The sequence below is a fragment of the Sciurus vulgaris genome (assembly GCF_902686455.1).
Source record: "Sciurus vulgaris genome assembly, chromosome: 5".
In the NCBI taxonomy this organism is placed as follows: domain Eukaryota; kingdom Metazoa; phylum Chordata; class Mammalia; order Rodentia; family Sciuridae; genus Sciurus; species Sciurus vulgaris.
In genome coordinates, this window is record NC_136465.1 from 108,751,647 (window position 1) to 108,779,589 (window position 27,943).

The window sequence follows — 27,943 nt, forward strand, 5'->3', positions numbered from 1 at the left end:
GCCACCTCAATTGAAGACCACTGAGTTAGATTAGCAGTTTTCTTAGAGTAGCTTTTTACCAATTGCCGAATTTTAATCTTAGATTTAGAAATTTTAAGACTATAGATATTTTATTGCTTTTCAGTTCTTCATGCCTGTTCACCTTCTAATTTGTTGTAATTCATTATCTACTAGTATAAATTATATCAATAATTAGCTTAACATGTCTCAAGTTTTAAGGCAGTAAGATTTCAGACTGCTCTACAGAGCTATACATTGTTATGCAAAAGTTCCTCAGGTCTCAAAGGAGATGAAAGAGATGGGAAGAGTAGGCAGGATTCTCCAGTATTTTCAGGTTCCTTTTACCTGTTTTACAAACCGCTCTTCAGGCAAGAATGGGTTCTGCTGTCCTAAGTTGTATCTCCTTTCTTCTGGTTTAAGAGGAACAGGTGATTAAAAAATAGGAAACATGGCTTGGTGACACAAATATCCTGAAGTTTTTCTTTTGTTTGTTTGTTTTTAAACCTATAATGTCTGACTTACAAGGTGGTATAAAGAGTATTATTATAAATATTTTTAGACAAAAAACTCCCATCACTTGACTGTTTGGGTAAGTTTCTTAATAGAAGAAGCATTTTTCTTTTTCAGAGGCCAGCCATCTCAGAGAATAATTGAATCATTTGCCAGGCTGTTTGAACTAAAGCAATAAATTTGAAGAGAATCTTTCCTTTCTACTACTTATTTAGATCTGACAGCTGTTTTTAAAGATATTTGATGATAATTTGTTTTCATTATAGTTCATGTCGATTAACACTAGAGTGTCTGTTGGAATGCCCTAACTCATTCCAATGAACTTTTATAGTGCAGTATCTTGATTCTTTGTGACTCATTCTTGTGTTATACATTCTCAGTATGTGGAACAAACACCATCATCTGGTTTTTACTCCTCCAACTAAATGTTGAATATTTCCTAGATTTAAAGTAGTTATGTTTAGTGATTTCTTTGATGTGATATAAGTAATTCTGGTTATCTTCCTTGTTTCCGCTGGGTGCTTAGAGGAATTCTTAACACATTAAGAATGAGGTATGTTTTAAAAGAAGCAAATGTAATAAAATGGACATTATATATGCACTGGAATAATTGCTGTCAATTAATTATGACAAGAAAGGGGAAAAACAACTGAAGATTTATAGTTTTGTAAAAGTACCTACACTAATAAAAGATAAATTCAAAGGTAAAACTTTTTTTTTTTTTTTTCTGGAAAAGCTAATTCCTAGACATTCCTTGCTAACCATAGAGCCTATTATTATCTATTGCTTCCCATATATGTAAGAGTATACTTTAATTTGGATTCATTTGTTCTATTGTATTTGTATATTTTTGTTACTGTTAAAAATTATTTGGAAAATGTAAAAAAAAAAAAAACATTGTGCATAAATGATCTAGAGTAGAACCCTTTGCTCTCTTTGCTTATAAATTTTCAAATAAATTTTGAAAGAATTTACTTGGAGATATAGGTGTATAATTTGCCTCAGAATTTGGCAAATTGGTCAGCTTGGTTTCATTGTTTAAAAAAATAGCTAATCTCTGGGTCAGGTCTCAAGTAGACATGGCAGTTGCAGCACCAGGAAGAGCTCCCAGTGTACTCTTTATTCTGATGATGTTACTCTATTGGTAAAGGACATTTGTCCCTTTTTATCTCTAATCTTGTTGATTTGGGTCTTCTAATAATTTCACTTGCTTAGTTTGAGCAAGGGCTTGTCAATCTTATTTATCTTTTCAAAGAATGAACTCATCATTGCATTGATCCTGTATATTATTTTCTTATTCTCAATTTCATTAATTTTTTCTCAAATCTTGATTATTTCCTGTCTTCTACTGGTTTTGGGATTAAGTTTTTTTTCTTTCTAAGGCCTTGAGGTGGTGCATAAACTTATTTATTTGGGATCTAATTTTTTAAGGTAAGTAATGAAGTAAATTTTCCTCTTAGAACTGCTTTCATACTATCCCAGAGATTTTGATATGTCGTGTCTCTGTTCTTGTTTGTTTCTAGGAATTTCTTGGATTTCTAGTCTCATTTCTTATTTGATACATTCTTCATTTAAGAGAGTATTGTTCAATCTCTGTTTTTGTTGACATTGATTTCTAGCTTCATTTCATTATGACCTGATAGGATATATGGGATTATATCAGGGTGGTTTTTTTTTTTTTTTGTATTGACAAGAGTTTCTTTGTGGCCTAGAATGTGCTATATTTTGGGAAAATGTTCCATTCGCAGCTGAGACGAGGTAAATTCAGCTGTTTTGGGGTGGAATATTCTGTAGATGTCCATTAGTTCCATTTGAGTTATAGTATTGTTTAAGTTGGAGATATAGTTATTGATTTTGTTTTGATGACCTATTGGTGATAAGGGTATATTGAAATCACACAGCATTATTGTGTTGGGCTCTAGGTGAGATTTAATGTTGTATTTTTCCCATTTAATTGGGTGCAGTAACATTTGTAGCATAAATTTTTATTATCATTTTATCTTCTTTTTTTTTTTTTGTCTGAAAAAAGACTTTATTTCACTCATTTTTGAAAGACGTTTTCTTTTTTTTTTATTGTAAACAAATGGGATACATGTTGTTTCTCTGTTTGTACATGGCGTAAAGGCATACCATTTGTGTAATCATAAATTTACATAGAGTAATGTTGTTTGATTCATTCTGTTATTTTTTCCCTTCCCCCCACCCCTCCCACCCCTCTTTACCCTCTATACAGTACTTCCTTCCTCCTTACTTGCCCCCCTCCCTTCTTGTTGGATCCTTTACTAGGATGTACTGGTCTTCTCTGTCTCTTGTAATTAATTTTTGCTTGAAATCTGCTTTGTCAGATACAAAATAGCTTCTCCTGCTTATTTTCTTGGACCATATATATGGATTTTTTTTGCCATCCTTATACCTTCAGTCTATAAGAGTATCTTTGCCTATAAGACAGGTGTCTTGTAAACAGCTTATAGTTGTATCTTGTTTTTTGATCCATTCCTCTTATCTGTGTCTTTTAATCAGGAAGTTGAGACTGTTGATTCAGCACTAGTATGGGTATGTGTTTGTAGTTTCCTGCCATTTTTTGGACTATATTTTGTCCTATCTTGATTCTCATTCAGTGAATTCTTCTTCTATTGAATTTCCAGGTATTTGGGAGGTTTAAGAAATGTTATTTAGTTCCTCTGTGTGTAGTTTGAGTATTCTTTATAGTGCGGGCTTGGTGCGCATGAATTCTTTTAGTTTATCATTATCATGGAATGTTTTTATTTCTTCCTCAAATTTAAAACTAAGCTATGCTGGGTATAGTAACCTTGGCAGGCAGTTGTTTTCTTTAAGGGCTTGGACTACCTCATTCCAGGCCCTCCATGATTTTAGGGAGGTCTAAGCTGAGAAATCAGAAGTAAGTGTTACTGTTGTGCCTCTAAATGTGACCTGATATTTCTTTCTCTTGTAGTGTTTAATATTCCTTTCTTATTTTCTGTGTTAGGCATTTTGATTATTATGTGTCTGGTGAGCTTCTCATTTAACTAGTGTGGGGTTCTGTAAGCCTCCTGTATGTGGATGTCTTTCTCATTTCTGATATGGGATAAGTTTTCTGTAACTATCTCAATTAAAATGTACTTTATGCTTTAGTTTGTATCTTCTATCCCATTCTCTTCTATCTCAGTGATTCTCAGATTTGGTCTTTTAATGTTGTCCCAGAGTTCTTATTTGTTCTGGTCGTGTTATATAAATGTTTTCCCTTTATTGTGTTCTGTATACTCAAAATCTTATACCTTGTCTTGAAGGCCTGAAGTTCTGTCTTCAAGGACTATTTCTATTTTCTCTGCATCTCATCTGTTTGTGATGTTTTCAAGTGAGTTTTTAATTTTATTGATTGTGACTTTCATTTCTAGCTTGGTTTCTTTTCACTATTTCTATTTCTTTATTAAAATGATTTTTCCTCTCCTGTAATTGCTCTCTTAATTCCTCACTTAAATTTGCTTTTAGTTTATTGACCATTTTAATAATCAGCTTTTTTATAATCTTTCTCTGAGCTTTCCTCTACCTCACTATCAGTGGGATCTTTTGCTCAGGGACTGTAGATTTTGGGGGGAGATTGGTTTGCCTATTTCCTCATGTTTTCAAAGGTCTTGGACTTGCACATCTATTGAGGTGGATTACTTTACCACTGTATGTGTGTGTGCACGTGTGCATGCCTGTGTGTATGTGTCCTTTTCTGTGTAATTATCTCATTTATTCTGGGACTTCTCCCTGTTTTTGATGTCTGAGTTGATGTCAAAGGGTGAGACCTGAGTTCCCTGATTGTACCTCCTTGTGTCCTTGTTGATTTGTGGCTTTTGTCTCCTCACTTCTTTGAGTTGGAGTAATATCAGGGATGTTTCAGCAGCAGTCTGTGTAACCTGTGAACTTGTAATGTCCTTTGTACTTTAATTGGTTAAACAAGCACATCTCCCCTGAGTTTGAGAGATAATACTTCTTCATTTGCCTAGAGCCTTCAGTCACCCTGTCTCAAGTCAGAAAAAAAGTGTTTAGCTATTAAGTATTAAAAGTAATTTATGTATTGTATGGTAGAACTGACTCTGAAAGGGAATTCCATAGTATTTATACTATTCTCTCAGATTTCTAGAAGTCTTTCATTATTCCCATTTCCATCTAAAATTACTGTCTTAAAATACTTCACTCTTGTCTTCTCCCCCAACCTCTTGGATTTTTAGTATTCTATTAGATTTTTTAACCTAGGGCATAGGTCTTAGATTATTTAACAAATATAATCAAATTTTATCTTTTGTAACAATTCAGAAATAAATTCAGGCATTATGAAGGGTGCATTTTAGTATAGGGTTGTATTATATTGCATCTTTTGCACTCTCCATATGCTAGTGTCAAAGGCACATCTAGATTCATCAGCCTGTAAAGGAACACTTTTAACCACGGTACAGTCACCTCTAGTCTACTCACAGTCAGGGCTGTCCAGTTAAGTTTAACACTCCACTGTAGCCTCTAAATATCCCCTTACATTTATAAAACACTCTTATCATCAACATTTTCTTATGATTTCTGTCCTGTCTTCTTCTTCCTTAGGAAACTTTTCTTCCTTATTCCCCACTCTCCCTCTTTCAAACTTCCCAGTTCATTTCAAAGCATATTTGTGTCTACTGTCTATTTCCTTTCTTCTCTTCCTTACTCTCTTTGCTGCCCTTTCATTTTTTCTTCTCCCTTTCATATTCCTTCTAATCCTCTTCCTGCCCCTTCTACCCATTTCCTGTTTCCTCCAATCTTCTTCCCAAGTTGAAGTCTGTCCCCAGACAACCCTACTATTAACTGGGTACAGTGTCAAAAAATACCACATTTTCTTTTTCTAGAAAAGCTGTTTGATTTATCACTTTGCTTAATTCCCCAATCCTCACTCATGCCTACTCTACTCTTGTTTAGATAGTCTTCTATTATACTAATAAAAACTGGTGCTTTTTTAAAACTTCTCCACCATTTTTGTGTTTATGTAATTTGTATTTACCCATTGTTTTCCCATTCTGGACCCTGAAGGAATAACTTCTGTCTACACTTTTTTTTTTGAAGTGGGGGGATCTTTAAAACATTTACTGTTAAAAAATTAGTAATTATAAATAAAATTTAAATCAAATATTTCTAACACTGTCAACATTTGTTTATGCTTTATGACAATTTTCTTTGCACTTGTGTACTTAAGAGGTTAATACTTATAATATCTAAAATATTTTACATGTTAATAAGTATTCTTCGTCATCGATTTTATTGGCTTCACAAACTTGTTTTGCTTGAAACTTAGTGTATTGTTTCCCTATGGATAGTTCAGTTGTTTTTCATTCTTAAAAATGATGATGTACAGCTTGATGTAGATCTTTAATTATATCACAGACTTTTTCTAGGTTGTTGTCTAATGTTTAGTATTGTATTATTTTTTGCACAAGAAGTTTTAAACTTTTATTGAAATAAATACACTAATTTTCATTGTGGGTGCTGTCACGTGCTGAAAATGATGTTCTCTTTAATATTATAAATGTTAATTAACATGTATTTAAATATTTAACTTAATATTTTTATGAATATTAGCTTATATTTCTTTTATTAAAAACATATTTAAATCTAACTCACCTGGCCATCTCTTTACTCAGTATTATATGATGTAAAATTTTATTCATTTTTTTTCCTGTAGTGAGTTATATCATTGCAAATAATTGAATGTGCTATTATTATTCCCCAAACATTTGAAATGCTACCTTTTTACATGGAACAATTGACTTTAACTGTTCTTTTGATTTATGTCTTCATTCTGTTTCAAATATTTTTACTTTTAAATACATAGATTTATTATTTTTTAATTAGTGCTTTTTATTGGGAAGTAATCAATTTTTAAAAAAAAAAAATCATTGTTTTTTAAGAAATGAAAAAATAAAGGTAACCACTATTGGAAATTTTAAAATTCTATTCCAGAAATAAATTCATTCATATGCAAACATAGCGAATCTCTGTATAGGTAGAAATGTACCACACACATAGTCATTCTCCACCTTGTTTTATTGCATACCAGCACATACAGATTTAACTCATCTTTTTTACAGCTACATGGTAATCCAACTTAAGAATCTAAAATGGTGGTTTCCTATTTTTTGAAAATGTAGTTTTTTTCCCAGTCTCCTTATTGTTAAAATCTACTGTAAAAACACATCCCTGTTAACTTTTGCCAACAAGAAATATCAGACAGATTTCAGAAGTGGAATTACTTGTGTTATAGATATTGTAACCAATTGCAAATAATATAAATCAATCCTGGCTATTTGAAAAGAAATTTATAGAAAGTCTGAAAAGCAGAAATTGGTCTTTCAACCCCTACTACCACTGTTTTGAAAAAACCTTCTTGTCATTCCCTAAATATTCAAAACATTAAACAATTAATGCTATCTTCATTGATGACTGCCTAATATCTACATATAATTCATGCATACACTTGAATCAAACAACAAAAAACTTTTCAGTCTACTAAATTGTAATGATTCCTTATTCTTTTAAATGCTTTATTCATTATCTAAGAGGTAGGCCTTAATATTAAAAAAGTTTAGATAACTGTTTTGTTGTACATAGACTCAAAGATCTATTTCTATATTCTGTTTATTTTGATACTTTTTATATTGTAAATACAGGAATGAGTGTCAACAAGGAAGAAATGGGACAAATTTGCCACTGTATACACATAATCCTGAACCTCTGTTTTAAAATCAGAGTGAATTATGCAAATTTTTGCTGAAATTGATTCCTTATATTTCCATGTTGCCTCTCAGTTTTTCTCACAAAATTTTGGAGATTATAATATGTAAATAATGTTTTTCAAAGTAATAATAATGCAACTATAAAAGAAGAGGTAAAGAGAAAAGTAAGTTAAGTATATTGATTGTTATAAAAGCAGTAGTTGGGAATAAGAAGATACTATTGAAATTTATTACAGATGACAAAATAAGAAAATTGAGATTAAGACATTGCAAATGTATAGTACAAAGATAACCAATAGAACAAAAATACAGACATTACTGAATACCAAAAGACATTAAAAACAAAAGAACAAAGAAAACATTTTTCATAATTGCTGCTTTAGGTTACCCCACAAGTTTGGTTTTCATATTGAGAATAAATTCCTAGAAAGAATTAATAAAGATAAGCAAGTAAAATTAGATTTAAAGAGAGAAAACAACAAGAATGTGGTGAATAAACTCAAAGTGGAAGAAATACAGAAACAATCTGTGTTTCAAATGATATGCCCATTGATCTAAAGATAAAATAACTATAAAAAACATAATGAACTCTAGATTTGTTTATTATAGATTTGAACAAATGTGCAACATGATCCTGGTTTCTTACTCTTGGAGAAGAAAGTTTAAAATATAAAAAGGGAGAACTATGGTGTGCAATTGGTGTTGAATTTATTGTCATCCTTTTTAATAGATAGAGAAGTAAGCCCACATGTGTTAATACTTTTTACTAAAATATAGTGAAAAAGTCTAGAAACAAATATTCTTTTTAAGCACTGAGGACACTTACAATCAGCCTATTAGTTTCTAACATGATTCCTTTCTAAAAAGTAGTGTTCCCTGGTGAAAAAGTTGATTTTAAGGCTGGAACAAAGAAAATTCAAGATCACTGTGAAATATCTTATTGTGCCATAAATATAAAGCAAAGACCTGCTCATAAAATGATAGGGATGCATCAAAAGGATACAGAAGCCAGCTTGAAAGAACTCATACTGGCCAAATCTGGGATGATGTTTAAAGGATACAGAAGCCAAATCTAGGTGCTGGAAAATTAGACTAAATAATGATGGAAATGTAATATTCATGAAATAATAGAAGAATCTTAATCCATGGTGGTATCAGTAAATAGATAATAAAGAAATGGGAGAGGATAGAAAGAAGTCAATTACAGTAGCATGCTAACTAATAAATGTAGAAGAAATGATAGAAAAACCTATCACAGTAATAATGGGGTTAGAAAAATCACTGTCATAGACATAATTGATTTATTCAGGAGTCATCAGTGGATTCTAAAGCTGGTGGTTGAATGTTTGATAAGGAGTAGGATACTTAAATAACCTTAAACTGTTTTTCTGTAAATTATTTCCAGCAGGAAAGAAATAACTTCATTACAGATTAACCAAATAATTCCAGCCTTAACAAAGTGAATGACACTGACAGCTGGACAAATCAACATGATGTGCTCCCTGTAGGCACACTAGGATACCATTTGTCTGTGGTATTCCTCACAAAAATGCATTCTCTGTACCTAATCTAATTGTAAAGAAACGTCAGATTAAGGGACTTTCTACAAAATAATTGCTATTGAAAAATGTCAAGGTCATGATAAACAAGGAAAATAATTTTAAATAGTTTGGGAAAACAATTATGTTTGTATGGGGGTGAGGAGATTGATTTCTTGAAAGTAGTGCAATATTTGTATATAATCTTCACACATATTCTCCTATGTCTTTAAAATCATCTTTAGATTACTTACATTAAATGCAGTGTAAATGTGATATTATACTACATGGTTTAGGAAATAATGAGAAGTAAAAAGTGTATACATATATACTGTGGGCATAGTGTTTCTTTCCAAATAGTTTCTATCCCTGTTTGGTTGAATCCACAATTGCAAAAGTGCTCAAGTTTCACTGTCTTGAAAAAATGTTGCTGAAATAAATTTGTCTTCTAATTTTGGATACTTAGTTATAAGCATCTTACAAATCATCAACTAACAATAATAGCATTAACCTAGGACAGGGTTAATTTCATTGTCAATTTTGTTCAGATTTCTTCTAAAAATTTTTTATTCTTTTTAATTATAAAAGATGGTAGAATATATTTTGACATACATACGTGGAGTATAACTTCTCATTCCTTTTTTTTTTTTTTTTTTTCTTTTCTTTTTTGGTGTGTGTTAGGGGGCTACCAGAGATTGAACTCAAGGCCACGTCCACTAAGCCACATCCCCAGTCCTGTTTTGTATTTTTATTTAGAGACAGGGTCTCACTGTAACGTCCTATTCTTGTCACTCTTGTAGAGTTACGCTGGTCGTGTATTCATAAATGAACAAAGGAAAGCTATGTCTGATTCATTTTACTGTCTTTCCTATTCCTATCCCCTCTCCCTTCCCTTCATTTCCCTTTGTTTAATCCAATGAACTTCTATTCTTCCCTCCTCCCCTGCCCCTTATTGTGTGTTGGCATCCACATATCAGAGAGAACATTTGGCCTTTGGTTTGGAGGATTGTCTTATTTCACTTAGCCTGAGAGTCTTCAGTTCCACCCATTTACAGGCAAATGCCATTATTTTATTATTCTTTATGGTTGAGTAATATTCCATTGTGTATATACCACATTTTCTTTATCCATTCATCTTTTGAAGGGCACCTAGGTTGGTTTCATAGCTCAGTTATTGTGAATTGAGCTGCTATAAACATTGATCTGACTGAATTACTATAGAATGCCAATTTTTAAGTCTTTGGGTATATACTAAGAAGTGGAATAACTGGGTCAAATGGTGATTCTATTGCAGGTTTTCTGAGGAATCTCCATACTGTTTTCTATAGCAGTATCTACAGATTTGGTTACTTTTTCTATCTGATTGCATTGTTATTGTTACTATTTTTATTTCATAGTATGGTTATCAATAAATCATGTTGGAAGTGTCTACTCTACCATTTTCTTATTTCTGCTTGAAGTATTCAAGCTGTGGTTTCTTGTATTTTAGCTGTATTCTTTGACCTGTTAATACCTTTTAATTTTTAGAAGCATAACTCTTTAAAAAATAAAAATAGAAGACTGCGCTCATTTATTTAGAGAGACAAGAGATCTGAATTGGACACCTAAACCTTTTTTGCATCTCAGTAGGAAATACAAAATGCTGGCAATGAGAACAAGTATTGACCCTCAAGCAAGAGAAATATTGACCTAAACTTAAATTTTAAATCTGCTTTTTGCGATCATTAGCAAGAAGTTTGTAAAGAGTATCTTTTTCTTGAAAGAGCATCTTAAACACTATTTAGTTTTACGATTTTGATTTTAAAATTTCAAAATCTCTACTTTCATTTGATAATTTCATAAAGATGATTTATCTTTAGTGGGTGTTTAACCACTCCACCGTGACCTGTCAATTCTAAAAGACCATACCATCTAGATATGTTTAGTTCAGTATGGCCAAGGGATTTCATATGAGACTATAATTTAATTCCTGACAAAATGTTGCATAATATTTAAGCAGCTATTTTCCAGTTTGCTTTTATGTCTAAATTTATACCTACCCTTCTTTTTATAATATCTGCATTAATAATAAAGACTTGATTCATTTACCCATTTAAGTTTATTGTTGGTTTACACTAGGGAAAAACTGCCCCTCTTTTGTCTTCCTTTTGTTTTTAAACTGTAAACTTTATCTGCTGGGGACACCCTTGGATCATACAGAAATGTGTGCATGTGCATCCCTTTCTGAATGAATGCTCTGGGGTTCTATTTGTTCATATGTCTTTGCCTTTTTATGCTGTCTTTCTGTAGCAGTGTTGCATTCATTAGCTGTCAAGCAAACTGCCTGCTGGAATAGAGTTCTCTGATCAAATTGAGCTTATATGGAGAACAAGGAAGGAATGGACTTGGAAGGAATAGAAAGGGACAATTTAATTTCTTTTCAGACTTGAGGACATAAATTATTTTGCTTATAAAAACTGGAATGGGAAAATGAGGAGTAGTTATGATTTTCTGAGTCATTAGTTTTTCCACCTTAAAAATTAAGGTTTGATTATAAAAACAAAATAGTACATCTTTTTATGTCCATTGACATCTTCCCACGCCCTGCACACACCTGCCCCACAAAAAGCAAAGGGTGGGTAGCTGTAGAGCTTTTTAAAAAGCTGCCAGTGAACCTAGCATCTTTCTGGATCAGAAGTGGTAGAACAATAGATCTTTAAAATAATCACACGTGGAATTTTTCTATGGTAAATTTAAGTCTGTATCAATCAGTTTAACCTCTTACTTGTGAACTATAGTAGCAGATACCTTAGAATACAGTGTTGTGCTTGACATGGTTTGGTTAATTGTGTCCCCATTTTAAAACCTTCCTTGGGAATATTATTATGAACTGGTAGGTGATAATAGATTATGAACTTGAAAATTTAATTCTCATTAATGTTAGGATTGATTATATCCAGTAATGGTGATATAGTGGGGGATACAGGAACTATTTTTTAAATTGGTCAGAATTTATTAGGCATATTACTTTTTTGGTGGGGATTTGTCCTTGCCATCCCTATCATTTCCAGTGTCTTTGAAGAGAAAAATATTCATTTTAAATGAGCAAATCAAGTTTATTGCATATGATTTATGATAGTAAAAGTCAAAACTGAAAATAGCCTAAATGTACGAAGAACTAAATTGTTATGTATCAGTAGAATCAAATACTATATAGCTATTAAAAAGAATGAAGTAGTACAGTATGTGTGAATATACTCAGATCTTTAAAATATGTTAACTGAAAATATTCACAGAAAATATATTGACAGTTGTACATGAACTTGTGGTAACTATGGTGAGATTGGATTATCTAGAGATTAGGGAATCTTAATTTTCACTTAGTTTTGATAATGACCAAGATTAACAAACAGTACCATTCATCTACAAATAGTTGTTCTTTGATAATCCACTTACTTTTATAGTTTTATTTAAATAGTGGTCTGCTCTTCTGAAAACAAAACTCTGTTAGAATTACATTGAGTTAACTGCAATGTTACTGATAAATATTGAATATTACTGAAGTTACTCTTCCACTAATATAAGAAATTTGTGGTATGTTATTATTATTAGTTTTGGACATCCAGAAAAGATAAACAGATATGTGATAGGAGTTTTAAGAAGACACAAACGTGTTTTTAATTCTTTGCTGTGTTGTTTTTCTATTCCAGTTATTTAGAAAAGTACGAGAAAGTTCATCATTTTGGGGAGGATGATGATGAGGTACCACCAGGAAATCCAAAGCCACAGCTTCCTATTGGTGCAATTCCATCTTCCTACAATTACCAGCAACACAGTGTGTCAGGTAAATATCACTGTAAATTAACAGGGCATATTCCACAGCCTTGAATTGGTAAGATAGACATCATTCAATGAATTAGTTCATTATTGAAAACATTTTTATCCCTTATTGGCTGGTCATCAATTTATCCTGAACTAAAACAAGATGTGGAAGGTCCATTTAAGATTAGAGAAACCAAGAATTTTCATATAGGATCTTCGAGATATTCTACAGTTATTGGAATTCCCAACACTCAAATTCTCAGAAATGTTTCTAATTATTCTGTTATATCCTGCCATGATATCAGTAAAAAATTTTTCACTTAAAATCACTCTTGTAACAGTTATAGAAAAATCTGCAGTTAAATAGAACTGAACTCAAATTGGAAGTAAGCAGCTCAAGAATCTGATAAATATTTTTCAATACAATTGAAGGGGGTTCCAATTTTTAATGGCTCTGGGGATTGGGACTGATGATGACTAGTAAGAAAGATCTAGGGAGATAAGGTGCATCTGTTTTTTTTTTTTGTTGTTGTTATTTATTTTTTTTTTTAATTCAACAGCATTTGGCCTAAAAAAACAGATATTTCTTTTGCCAAGTTATATTCTTTAAAGAATTATAGTTATTCTAAATATGTATTATTTATTGCTACTGATGGTAGTCTTTATAGGGGATCTTAGATTTAAGCTGTCTCATTTGTGTTAGTGTTATCAATTATTATTTTACTTTCATGTTGTCTTTTCAAAGTTTCTTTCATATTGAATTTGACTACATATTCTTCACCTGTCAGTAATTACTACAAAAATCAAATTTCCTCTTAAAATCTCTGATTTTCATTAGAAGAGGATTCATCTGATGCTTTTTTAAATAATTGAGATGAGGTAGGAGCAGGAAGTGTAAACCAAACATAGCTTTGTTTTTAAGTAATAGTTATCACTGAAAGAACCAACTTATAGGAGAATATTTTAAGTTGCCACATAGACAAACTTGCTAATAGTTTAAGCTGATACAGTGAGGTGACTTGTCATGTGATTTGTTCTTTGTTCCTAAAAGGAGCCAGTGACTGCTATCTAATTCAAGGGTATTATAGAGGATATTCGTTCATTGAAGAAAACATTGTACTAATGACTTTTAGGATTATAACTAACTATATAAGTATGTGATATCCTTTATTACAGTCACAGTGTTGCTGTTCATCTTTGTAGTTTAAATTGATTTCAGTGTCTACTACTATAGTTTCTGAAACCAACCCTTTTTTCCATTTAGACTTGATTAAATTTTTTCTTTTCTTCTTTCTTTTTCTTTCTTTCTTTCTTTCTTTCTTTCTTTCTTTCTTTCTTTCTCTCTCTTTCTTTCTCTTTCTTTCTTTCTTTCTTTATTTCTCTTTCTTTCTTTCTTTTTCTTTCTTTCTTTCTTTCTTTCTTTCTTTCTTTCTTTCTTTCTTTCTTTCTTTCTTTCTTTCTTTCCTTTTCTTCCTTCCTTCCTTCCTTCCTTCCTTCCTTCCTTCCCTTCCTTCCTTCCTTCCTTCCTTCCTTCCTTCCTTCCTTCCTTCCTTCCTTCCTTCCTTCCTTCCTTCCTTTCTCTTTTTCTTTCTCTCTTTCTTTCTTTCTTTCCTTCTTTCTTTTCTTTCTTTTCTTTCTTCTTCCCCCTCCTGAATCTGTTTTCTGCCTCCCCTCCCCTACTTAAAGCTGATTTACTTTAAGGTATATGAAAGATATTTTTGGTATTTCAGAAGCCCATAATAAAACTCATTGATAGAATTACACAAGGTAAAGAAATTATAGACTTGCTTAATCTGTCATTTTAACAACTTCTTTTTGAAGTGCTTTGATATGTCTGACTTGTTATAAGGAGAATCTGAACAGTTACATAATATGTTTGACAAAATCAGGGTTAAGGATTCATAGAGGAAAAAACTGATAATTGCTGAGGATCATAAAATTATAGAATATATAATTCAAACTTGAGGTAATATTTCATAGTTGTATTTATGAATTTAGAGTTTTGTTTTTCTTAAAAATGTCATACATCATGATGGTTTTCTACAAATTTCATGATTATCAATATGTAAATCCTTTACTAATGATTCTTTTCAGGTGTCATTAAGGAAAATAGAATAAATTTCATAGATACACTGTGCATATGTATATGGTGTATGTGTTCTAAATAACCATCAAAATGGAGTTACCTAGTGATAAATTAAGAGCATTTAGAACCAGGTTCAGTGTCACATGCTTATAATTCAGCAGTTCTGGAGGCTGAGACAGGAGGATCTCAAGTTTGAGTCCAGCCTGGACAACTTAGCAAGACTGTCTGAAATATAAAGGGACTGGGATGTAGCTTAGTGGTAGAACCCTTGCCTAGCATGGGTATGTCCCTGGGTTTAATGCCCAGAACCACAGGAAAAAAAAAAAAAAAAAAAGAGTGTTTAGAGAAAAATGTTTATGGCTGGAGATATAGCTCAGTAGTAGAGCACTTTCCTAGCACTCATGAGGCTCTGGGTTGGATTCCCAGCAACACGCACACACACACACACTTTTTTGTTTGTTTGTTTTTGCTACATCATTGTAGAAATTTGCAGTGGTCATTATAGAAAAATTGTGAAAGGCAGAATTGACAAATGACAACTCATTGCAATTAACAGTATTCAAGAATTTTAGAGTTTGTCAGGATTGTAATGATCATTTAATCCAACTCAATCAGTTTTTAAAAGGCAGCCAAGCACCTTGTCCTTTTGTATACCTGGTATTAAATTTGGAAAAGTTCAATATAGGAAGTTTTAAATATTTTACCAGTTGTTTTTAGGTAAATATTTTTCTTTAAATGTTTGATATTCTAGCAGATGTTTGGACCACAATAGTCACTGCCAATATCAATAGAAAGAATGTATTGTAGAAGTCCTGCATTGGACATAAACAGCACTCCAGGAGCAACTCTTCTCCTTTCCTCTAAGCTAAAAATAAAGAGAAGTGATTACCTCAAATTGTCAGTAATGATCCATTTATATAAATTTTAAATCTAGAATGTTGAAAATAAATTTCCAATCCTGTTCTGAATATAAAATCATGGCAGTTTGATCATATCTCCTTGGGGAAGAGAAAAGGAACTCAAAATATCTCTCTTTTTTTAAAAAAGATTCAGTCTCAGACTCCCTAGTAGCTAGGAATATAGGTGCATGCCTTTGCACCCAGCTAAATCTTGTAAACAGTTTCTTCTACTTTGTCTTAGAAATATTTGTCAAGCCTAATAATTAAAGAACAATTCATATATATTTGTTTTATGTTTAGCAAAGTCATTTGGGTAAGGTCGTATTGATTATCTGTTACTGTTTGGTATCAAATAGAACAATCCTAAGATCATATTCAAACTTTGGGCTATCATAGATAATTGAATATGAGTTGCAATGTTATTTTTATACAAGAGATTTGCATGAACGCTATGTGAAATCGAAAGATTATTGCTAAGACTTATCTTCTCATTATCGATTACTGATTATAATCTGGAAATATTGAAATCTGCTCCTAGATTCTTAGATGTTTTGTTATTTTTTTCTCTATAAATTATTAAGAAATTTCATTTATCAAGTCACAAAGGTAAACAATATGTCGTTATGTCCAACCTCAAATATGGTAAAGAAACTGTGTCATAATCACTTATAACTCTGCCGTGACACTTATTCACCATTATGTTTTTAGACGAATTCCTAGAATATTTTAGAATTGAAGAGGTTTTCACTTGTCTGTATTAGGATATGAAAAAATTCATCTGTCATTTTCTTCTGTGGCATATTATGACAATAGATTTTTATTTGCCTCTTATTTAGAGGAGTTAAAATTTTTTTTCAAAATCAGATTTTTCTGAAATGTTTCATATAAAAGTTTTCTAATTCTTGTTTCTTTGCTTCTTTAAACTAGTTACAGCTTTATTTGTACATAGTGTGTTTGTCTTAGGACATAGCTGCCAAGGCGTAAGCTGCCCCAGTTAAAAGTGAGTATAAGTGTTTTAGGCAATTCTTAAGTTACATTGCTTCAGGCAGGAGTTTCTTAGGATAGAAAAACATGAACTGTAAAAGTAAAAATTTATAAATTGTCTTTTGTAACCTTAAAATTTCTCTTAAAAGACACTTAAGTAAAGTAATATTTTATCTGGGAGAAAATATTTGTAAAACAAATATTTAATAAATGATATGTATTAAAAATATTTAAAACCCACAATAATACATGCTGGCAAAAAAAGAAAACAAGGAGAACTCTGTACATTGCTGGTGGAAATGCAAAATGTAAGCCACTTCATAAACAATTTCATAATTCATGTTAAGCATACATTTATGTGTAACTCAGCCATACCACTTATAGATATTTTGCCAAGAGGAATGAAAAAAATGTGAAATCCAAGGTGGGGTTATGGCTTAGTGATAGAGTGCTTGACTAGCACATGGGAGGCACTGGGTTCTATCCTCAGCACCACATCAAAATAAATAATCCATTGACCACTAAAAATATTTTTTTAAAAGTGAAATCTGTATGTGCATGTATATAGCAACTATATTTATAGGTGCTAAAACCCAGAAATAACTCAAATGTACTTAAATAGGAAATGAATAAACAAACTGTGTGTAAAAAGGAATGGATAACTGATTCATGCATGATCATAGATGTGATCTCAAATCATTTTGTTAAACAAAAGGCTACTTGCTGTATGATTCTATTTGTTTGGCATTAACTGTGGTTGCAATTAAAAGACTGTGTATATTTGTCAAAACTGACAGAATTCTAAAACTCAGAAGGATGACTTTTACTATTGTTAATTATCTCTTATAATAAATTGGTTCTTTGAAATGCAAGAGTGAAAGTGTAGTGAAAGTGTAGTGTAGAAATTAATCATGCAGTACTACTTTGACCATGATGTTCAAGAAGGTGGTAAGTACATTTTTTGTTTTTATTCTTTTTCAAGACTAGTTTTTGTGATTTGCAATCCTAAGTTCAGAAAGTTGAACTTTTTAACTTCTAATCAGTTTTCATTTTATTAAGAAAAAGAGAAAGCTTTGTCTCGCTTCAGAAGATACTAACCATAATCTTCAATATACTTAAGGTGTTTTCTTTTTTCTTTTTTCTTTGTTAGATTATCTGCGGCAAAGTTATGGGCTTTCTATGGATTTTAATTCGCCAAATGATTATAATAAATTGGTGCTTTCACTGTTATCTGGACTCCCAAATGAAGTGGACTTTGCTATTAATGTATGCACTCTCCTATCAAATGAAAGCAAGCACGTCATGCAACTTGAAAAAGACCCTAAAATCATCACATTATTACTTGCTAATGCTGGGGTGTTTGATGACAGTAAGTTTTAAGCTGAACATATTAAGTGATTTTTCTGAGAAGTGTTAAGGATTTTTTCAAATGTTTTTAAGGAGAAAAATACTCTATTTGTCAATAACAAAGAATGTCTTGCTCTGTTTTTTGGAATAGAAATTACACAGTTATTTCTGAAATTAATATGAAAAATTTAAATTATGACAGATTAACAATCTAACAGCAATAGCATCATTTTGACCTATTAAGACTTTTCTTCTCTACAAATGGAAACTAATACATAGTATTATAGTAATCTTCATTTCTTTTCTTTACTGTCTGTGTATCTTTTGAAAATGAGTTTTGTTTTGTGTTTTTGCAGTGTTGGGGATGGAACGCAGAGCCTCATGAATGCTCACTGAGTGCTCTACCACTGAACTATACCCAGTTTAAGTTGTATATTTTCAGTTTGTGGGGACACATGTTTTGGGGGGTGGGGTAATATAATTTTTAAAAATTGATACTAGTAATAATTACTACTATCATTTACTATGAAACAATTTTTAGTGAACAAGATATATCAAAACTTTTTCATAGCTTTTGTAATATTAAGAAATAAATAAAAAATTAATACATACTAAATGTACTATTTATTATTTTAGCTTTAGGATCCTTTTCTACTGTATTTGGAGAAGAATGGAAAGAGAAGACTGATAGAGACTTTGTTAAGGTAATAAACATAAATTAAAATGTTAACCATTGAATTCTATGTAGCCAAGACAATAGTGGATCAAATGACTCATTTGATGTGTATGATACTACTCATGCTTTTATCTTTAGCCAATTATAAACATACCTGTTTAGAAGTTATGATTAAGTTGAGTAGGTAATCTTTTAGGATTACATTTGTGTTGATTTCTGGTGATGATATATCAACAACAATAGCAATAAATATTTTAATGACTTTATTCCTACCTGGAATTCTGAGAAAGTTTCAGGAAGTTTTATTTTTATGTACATTTTGACTGTGCAATTCAGGGAGAAATGAAAATTCAGACCTTTCATGAATTTCTAAAGAAGACTTATGACTATATAAGTTGAGTAGGTGTTCATATATGGGAAAATATCTGACTATATTTTTGAAAAAAAAAAATATCTTGAACTTCAGATAACAAACTCCAAAAAGAATTGTACATTTGTTTTCTAATTTACACTTGTCTAATTTTCCTGGCTTTCAAATAACACGTGGGATGCCTCCTTCATTAACCCTCTGAGCATACAGTCTGTCATATTATTAATAATAGAACATGGACATTAAACACTATTCTGTAAACACATTTTCTTTTCTTTAAAATTGATATACAAATAGCTTTTTAGTTTGACAGCTTTTGATTGTTTCTTTAGCTAAAAGTTTCAAACCTGTCTACTTTTTTTCTTAATAGCAGACCCCAAAACCATGATATAAAACATATATAGACTAATCACTTAAATATTAAAGTCAGTTGCAATAAAACTTTCAATATTGAAATATTGTGCAAATTTGAGTTAAAAAATTTCTTTTAAGAAAAACTATCTGTCAACAGATTGTAAGATTTTTCTAGTGCAATATTATCTAAAGAAACATGAAATTAGAATTTATGTCCAACTATTACAATATATCAAATTGTAAAATTTTAAAAACCTGGACTACATTAGGTGAATTACTTATAAATAAGAAGCTTTAAGTTTTTTTAAAGTAAATATTGCCAGTTGTTAGGTTTAACTAACAAAACAACTTATAAGGTTCTAATAATCAAAAACTTCAACTTCTTCATAAGTCTCAAGTGTTATAAATTATCATTAGAAATTATGCATCAAGATATTATTGAGCCTTTAATGTGGAATTGCATGATTTCTTGAGTTATTTGTCAACATCTGATGTTTTAATCTTCACAAAATCCTTACAGGGTTGATTCCTAACTAATATTACCACTTAGGTATTTTTCCTTTATAATTGTATAGTGCTAATTGTTTCTTCAGCTAAAAAGATATAAAATTAAAAGGTTATAGATACTCAATATCATTAGTTTATGTCAAAATAATTTTTGTATAAAGTGCCTTATGAATTTGTTTAAAAGCTAAAGTATAAAATGTTCTTTTACTACTTTTTAGTTAAGTATTGAAAATTAATGTGGACTAGATATGAAACAATTTAATAGTCGTTACCTTTTTTTTTATTTTTACAAGTTTGGGGCAGTTTTTTGCCTTTTTTTTTTTCAAAACAATTCCATTGTAACATATTTAAAGCAATATAGGAAACTACAGTGTTTTTGTAGAGATGTAATATACATGAATTTTATTTTAATGAGCTGGTTATATTTAATAAATGATGGAGGAAAAAGATGTTTTCATAGTTTTATAGAAGTAATGGATGTACATTGTGGAAAAGCTAGAATTCATAGCAAAAGGCAAAACTTAAAACCATCATTAATTACAAGCACCCAGAAATAAACATTGTTTTTTATGTGCATATATCAAGTATTTTTATACATATAATATTTAAAAAATAGAATTTTGTTTCCAACGTGTGTGTGTGTGTATGTGTGTATGTATATGTGTGTTGGACCAGGGATAGAACCCAGGGCCTTACATGTGATAAGCAATTCCTCCCAGTGAGCTACATCCTCAGTACTCAGACTTAATTTGTAACTTGCCCTTTCACTTATGTTAGGAGCTTTCCTTCTTATTATTAATGTTTAACCTTTTAGTAACCACTTATTTATATTACAGATATTAACAATTCATGTAAATAATGTGTATTTTCAGAAATTTAGATAATTATTATGACCTAGCTAGGATCCACATACTTACAGTCAAATCTGTAAGTATATAGTAGTTTTTTTCTTAGAATAAATTCCAAGAAGTAAAATTTCAGAGTTGAAGATTACACTAAATCCGTTTAAGAAAAATATACCATATTAATTAATGATAATTACCTTTCATGTTATTATGCTAAATGCAGTTTATACTTGAAAATAGCTAGGCCCAGTGCTTCATAAAATACTGTATAATCAATTGCAGTTTCTGTTATTTATCTGATATCTGATAAAAATTGCCTGATTAATAGTTTTAAACCTCTTCATTTCAGAGAAAAATGGGTTGAGCCGGGCGTGGTGGCACTCGCCTGTAATCCCAGCAGCTTGGGAGGCTGAGGCAGGAGGATCGCAAGTTCAAAACCAGCCTCAGCAATTTAGCAAGGCCCTGAGCAACTTAGCGAGACTCCGTCTCAAAATAAAAAATAAAAAGGGCTGGGGATGTGACTCAGTGGTTAAGCACCTCTGAATTTAATCCCTGGTACCACAAAGAAAAAGAAAAGAAAAATTGTTTGAACTGTTTTACTTAATTGATTGCCTTTTAATAATTTTGCACATAAATTTCTTTATTTGGCAAATATTTACTAAGCATTTTATATGTACTACAGTTTTTCCAGACACTGGAGAAACAAGGTCCCTGCACCCTTACTGACTTTCTTTTCAATTCCAGGAAGACAGACAATAAAATCAAACAATGTAGGTTGAGAATTTTGCAAGTATTATGAGGAAAATAAAACAGGATAATGTGATAGAGTTGTAAGACGTGTAGGCATGTGCAACATTAAATATTGTGACCAACAAATGCTTCTCTCAATAAAGCAAAAATCTGATGATTTTTGGTAGATTTAAGTGATCATAGGGGATCATCAACCTCTCTGGAGGAAGAGCATTTCAGGCCAAGGGAGTAGCAGATGCAAATGCTCTGAGGTAAAATCAAATCTAGTTTGAGTTATGGAAGTATGCTTGTGTTGAAGGACACTGGTAAGCAAAAGGGAAAGTATACAAATATGACTGTTGTAGATATGAATATGCAGTTGACAAAATTCTAATTAATGCCCAAATATATTCAGTCATATTGTTGTATTTATTGAAATAATGCTCTAGTAGACCAATTCTTTGATTATCTTGTGTTTAAACCATATTCTATTTGTATAGAATTGTAGATTTTTTTGTTTTGTTTTTGTTTTTTGTCATTCTGTTGTTTTTACCTTCCTTTTAATCTTTTCTTTTTTAAATTTTGGCTCTTCTGTTTCTTTGGTGTTTTGCAACCAAGTAACAAGGTGTAAATTTTCTTTACTTCTGTAATTTCAAAGTTGAGTGTTTTCTATCTTCCACCTTTCTTAACCTTTTAATTATATTGTCTGTTTCATTAACTGGTAACATCCTTGATTTGTTTTTCAGTTCAAGTAATTATTTTCAGTTGTACCTAATATGCCACTGGATCCATTTGTTTTTATTTCTACAAGTTCTCTTTGGCCTTTGTTAAATTTGTCCTTTATGGTCTTATTTTACTTATGTACTTTTTTGTACATGTATTAATATATATTTTAAAATCCTTTTTATAATTCAATATAATTTACATAACAAATACAAAATGTAAGTATAAAACATAAGTATTATATATAAATATATGATGTGTATTAAAATTAAATACAAATACACCTGTCAATTCTAATATTTTAATGTCTTGTAGCTAAATTTATTCACATAGGGATTTATGTATTTCCTTATATTTTTATGGTGCTACAAATTTCAACAGTACTTCTTTCTTTGGGATTTTTATGCAGACTGGATTGAGAATTTTTCCTCCAGTACTGGTTTCATTTGCCCATTATTTAAAAGAAAATACTGGTTTAGAATGAATATATTACTAGCTTCATTGAGTTTCCAGTGCCTCAGATAGTAAAACCACAAGGATTGAGGAGCAGGCTAGTGGTGAAAATTTTCAGGTATTGTTTTTAATCAAAACTTAATAGAAACAGTCAACCATTTTTCACTCCTTTTTTTGAGTATCACGTTTCACCATGATATGGTGTTGCATTTTAATTCCCCATTTCACAAACAGACCTGAGATCCTGTCTCCTATCCTCATCCCACCCATTGAAACTAATCCCTTTGATTGTAGAGTTACATACTTTTCTTAACTCTGGAAAGTTGGTGATAAAATTTAAAGTTGCACAAAATTTTGTGTATATGTGTAGTCCTCATGGGAATAGGGAGTTGTCATTATATCACTAATCACATGAAATCAAGAACAGACAAATATATTAAAGTTAACATGTTCACCATTATATGAGTTTTCTTTTCATTAATTTCTGCTCTTTATCTTTCTGTGTACTGTTTTCTTTTAATTTATTTCACTTTTTCAATTAATTAAGCTGCTTTGATGATTTTTTTCTAATGAGTATAATCATATGTTTAACACTAGAAAATTCCCTTAAGGTACAGTTTTATCTTTATACTAGTGATTTTGATATGTCATATTTTCATTATAACTCAATTTAAAATGTCTTCTCATTTCTTTTATGATTTCCTGCTTGATATCTGAGTTATTTAGAAAGGAATTTTCTTTTTTAATCTTTTTTTAATTGGTGCATTTACTGTTTTACATAGTGGTGGGATTTTTTGTTGCATATTGGTATACACATACAGTATAACAATATGATTTGCCCAATATCATTCCCCAGTATTTTCCCTTTTAAAAAGGAATTTTTTCTTTATTTCCAAAAATATATGAAGTTATTCTAGTTTTTTCTTATTCATTTCTAACTGAATTTCACTGTGTTGAGAATGTACTATTTAAAAAAAAAATTTGTTGTTGTTGTAGATGGACAGCGTGCTTTTATTTGTTTCATTTTTTTAAAATGTGGTGCTAAGAATTAAACCCAGTGCCTCACACATGGTCGGCAAGTGCTCTGCCACTGAGCTATAGTCACAGCCCCTAGAACATACTCTTCTAATTAGCTTTTTGAAATGTTTTCACCCTTTTTGTACCCTTTCTATATTTTCACCCTTTCTGTATTTAATCCAGCATTGATCAGATTTTATACTACATGTATTTGAAAAAAATACATGTTCTCAAGTTGTTCTGTATAGATTTCTGTATTTCAGGCCAACAGTATTAATTATAATGTTCATATTTCTACAATAATGCTGTCATTTTCTGTTCATTCCTTCAGTTCCTTTTCACATAGTTACTATGTAAAATGGTATGTTAAAATGCCTGTTTCGATTGTGGATATGACAATCTATACAGTTCTTTAATATTGTGTTATTTAGTGTACTTGTCTATTTGTTTTATCTTTCTGATTAATTTAACTTATTGGGACGTGTCTTCTTGGCTTCAGATTTGTTTGTTTTGATTTATTACAATTATATCAGCTTTCATTTGGTTGGTGTATATACGGTTTATATTTTACTTTCAGCCTTTCACATTCTTATATTTTATGTGAACTTTTGTAAACAACATATAATTGTGCTTTTTTTTCTAGTATGAAAAACTTTAATTGGAGTTCACTTAACTCCATTTTTCATGTAATTTTTGAATATTTGTGCTTAAATTAACCATGTTCCTAATTTGTGTATGTCCTTCCTATTCAGTTTTTCCCTTCTTTCTTTTCTTACTTTTTTCAAATTGATTTGACTGAGTATTGTTTATTATCCAGTTTCCCCTTGTTAATTAGATATTCATGCACATTTTTTTTCTGTTCTCACATGGGTTATACAGAGATTAGAATTTGAATTCTTGCTAATTTATGAAGTTTGTACTTGTCACTGTTTTGCAGGTAATGCAGGTACCTGAGAACAACTCCACCTGTATTTACTCAGTCATGATTTATATAATACTTATATTTTTGGTTAATGCTCTTCTTTAGTTCATTTAGTTTTAATTTTTCCCTTGTCTAATTTCAGCAAATTATATAAATTTCTCCTAAAGCACTGCTCTAGCATGTCCCACAAATTATTATATTAAGTTTTCACCATTATTTCACAATATTTTCTAATTTTCCCTGTGATTTCCTTGTGATTGGTTGTTTATATAATATAAAAGGATGCTGTTTAATTACTATGTGAATTTTCCAGTTCGTTTTATTGTCATCATCATTGCAAAATTGATTTCTAATCATATTCTATTGTGGTTGAAAAACTGGTTCTGCTTGATTTCATTTCTTTTGAACTTGTCAAGATTTGTTTAACGGTCCAACATATAGTCTTTTTTGATGAATGTTTCATGTACACTTTAAAAGAGTTTGTGCGCCATTACTGTTAAATATAGTGTCTATTACTAACAATTAAGTCAAGGTGATTAAAAGTGTTAAAAAACTTCTGTATCATTATTGCTTTTCTGTCTAATTGTTTGATTTATTGAGAGAGGTATTGAAATCATCAACTATGATTATGAATGTTTTTCTGTTCTTTTCAGTTGTCATTTTTTGCTTTACATATTTGAAACTTATTAGTTATATACTTATTTTTTAAATTTAAAAAAATAAGTTTTAGATGGACACAGTACCTTTATTTTATTTACTTATTTTTATGTGGTGCTGAGGATCAAACCCAGTGCCTCACACATGCTAGGCAAACACTCTACCACTGAGCCACAACCCCACCCCTACATACTCATTTTTAATTGCTTTCTTTCCCTGATGGAATTTTTTTTAACAATATGAAATATTCCCCTTCTTGTAATATCATTTTGCCTTGAAGTCTGCTTTGTCTAATACTAATTTAGCCACCTATATCACCTTTCTTATGATTGATATTATCATTTTTTCCATCCTTATGCTTTTCATCTGTTTTAACATACATTGTTTCTTAAAGATGGCATATTGTTCACTCTAGCTTTCCTCTTCCCATCAGAATGCAATTTCTGCCTTTAAACCAGTCTGAGAACATTTACATTTTAGGAAGTTAATGATGTGGTTAAGTTTAGCCTCTCAGGTTTTATTTTCCTGAAAGTTTTATTTTGCTTCCTTGTTCAAATAATACTTTTTGTGGACATAAGGTTTTAGGGTTTTGTCTGATAAAGATAATAATTCATTGTCAGGTGCATTATTACTAACAAGTCAATTTTGTTGTTCATTTGTTCATGATATTTTCTCTGCTGTTAAGATGTTCTCTTTATTATTGAGTTTTAATTTGGGAGGTACCTTGTGGTTTTTCTTGCTTATCTTACTTGGTGTTCGTTTAGCTTTTTAAAGCTGTGGTTTGGTATTTTATGTAAAGTTTGAAATGTATGTGGCATTTATTTTTTCAGTTTTTTCATCCCTCTTCTATTTTTCTCAGACTACATATGTACATATATTAGGTCATAATATTATTCTATAGAATTGATGAACTATTCCCTTTTTTTTTTTTTTTTTTCTCCCTGAGGCTGGTATGTTTCTTTTCTTCTTATTTTTCCTTAATATTTTTTTAGATGTAGATGGGCACAATACCTTTATATTATTTATTTTTATGTGCTGCTGAGGTTTGAACCCAAAAGGCAAGCACTCTACCTCTGAGCTACAACTCCAGCCCTGATATGTTTTGTTATTATTATTAGTTTTATATTTTAATTTAAGATTGTCGAGTGTTTCATTTTCATTTATAAGTATTACATTAATTCCCATAAACAAACCTAAGACCACATATGCCTGATTCCAAATAACAAAAACCCAACTTAAAGGTCTGCACATTGAAAACCCAAACCCAGATATTGCTTGATTTTTTTCCATTAGTAAACATCATGGACATCCTTTGGGAGATCAGCAGGCCCCCTGATCCTCAAATAGCAATTTGCCATGAGTCCATGCTCAAACAGGGAGTCAGTCCCTTGTAGCACCTATACCTGGAAGTAATTTTAGTCATGAAGCCAGGACACCTCTATTCCAATGCTCCCATCCACAGATATTTCCTGGTTCCTGTCCTATGGTAAAACCTCTTTTGAATAGACATGGTATCTTCTATTTGGGAATAATTAATTCTTCCTGCCATTTTCACCAAGTTTAGGAGAAATGTGAAGAGACTTTTTTGGATTTTTTTTTTTTTAAATAAATATCTGGCACAGCATTAGTCTCTGGAGTCCACCACTCTTGAGATCAGTTTCTAGGCTCATTCTCCTACACTCTGAAATTCCAGGTTTCTGTGCTATACTGGTACTGAAGGAATCGTAGGGAGAATGCTGGGCACCCCGAAAACTAGGAAATGGCACAGTTAACATTCAGGGATGTGGCCATTGATTTTTCTGAGGAGGAATGAAAATGCCTGGACCCTGGTCTGCTTAATTTATATACAAATATGATGTTAGAAAACTACAAAAACTGGACTTCTTGGCCAGTCTTTTCATCATACCCAAGACTTCACCAGAGGAGGACATAAAATATTTAATCCAGAAAGGCAGAGGATATGGAAATTTTGGCCTTGACGATTTACAATTAAGGAAAGAATGAGAAAGTGTGGGTTGGAATGAAGTTCAGAAACCATGTTATGATTGACCTAATTGCCAGTATATATATATTTGTAAAAAAAAAGTTATGAATGTAGTGAAACTCAAAAACTCTTCAGCCTTGTTTTAAATCTTAGAAAACATCAGTGCATTCACTTCATAAAAAATCTGTTCAGAGGTCAAAATGTGGGAAAGTTGTTTATTAGTTCTTATAATTTATTCATTCAAGTACTTATGTTCAAGATAAGACATGAAGAATATGAGAAAACTTTTAATCAAATCTCAAGCTTACTCCACGTCAGAAAATTTATACTATGGAGGAGCCTTACATATATAAAGAATGTGGCCAAGTACTTAAGGATTGCTCAACCCTTACTCAACACCAAAGAATTCATACAGGAAAAAAGCTCTACAAATGTAAAGAAAGTGGCAAAGCTTTTAAACAAATCACACATCTTACTGGACACCAGAGTTAATACTGGAGAGAAGTTCTATAAATGTAAAGAATGTGGCAAAGTCTATAAGTATTATTCAATCCTTGCTACTCACTGGAGGATTCACACTGGAGAGAAAACCCACAAGTGTAAGGAATGGGGTAAAGCTTTTAATTAACTTTCACACCTTAATCAACACCAGAGAATTCATATTGAAGACAGACCCTATAAGTATAAAGAATGTGGCAAAGCCTTCAAATATTGCTCAAAGCTTTACTGTCACGAGAGGTGTCATAGTGGTGAGAAACCCTACAAATTCAAAGAATGTGGCAAAGCTTTCAGTCA

General features: G+C 31.1%; 1 protein-coding gene across 1 annotated transcript in view; it reads left to right on the forward strand.

The window, feature by feature from the left end:
- The window catches only part of ARID2 (AT-rich interaction domain 2), a 169,693-nt gene that overhangs the window by 77,086 nt on the left and 64,664 nt on the right, over positions 1–27,943 (forward strand). Inside the window, exons 4-6 of the mRNA XM_079139495.1 lie at positions 12,484–12,617; positions 17,715–17,933; positions 18,548–18,615. Coding sequence (XP_078995621.1) covers positions 12,484–12,617; positions 17,715–17,933; positions 18,548–18,615 — 421 coding nt within the window. The remainder of the gene's footprint in view (positions 1–12,483; positions 12,618–17,714; positions 17,934–18,547; positions 18,616–27,943) is intronic.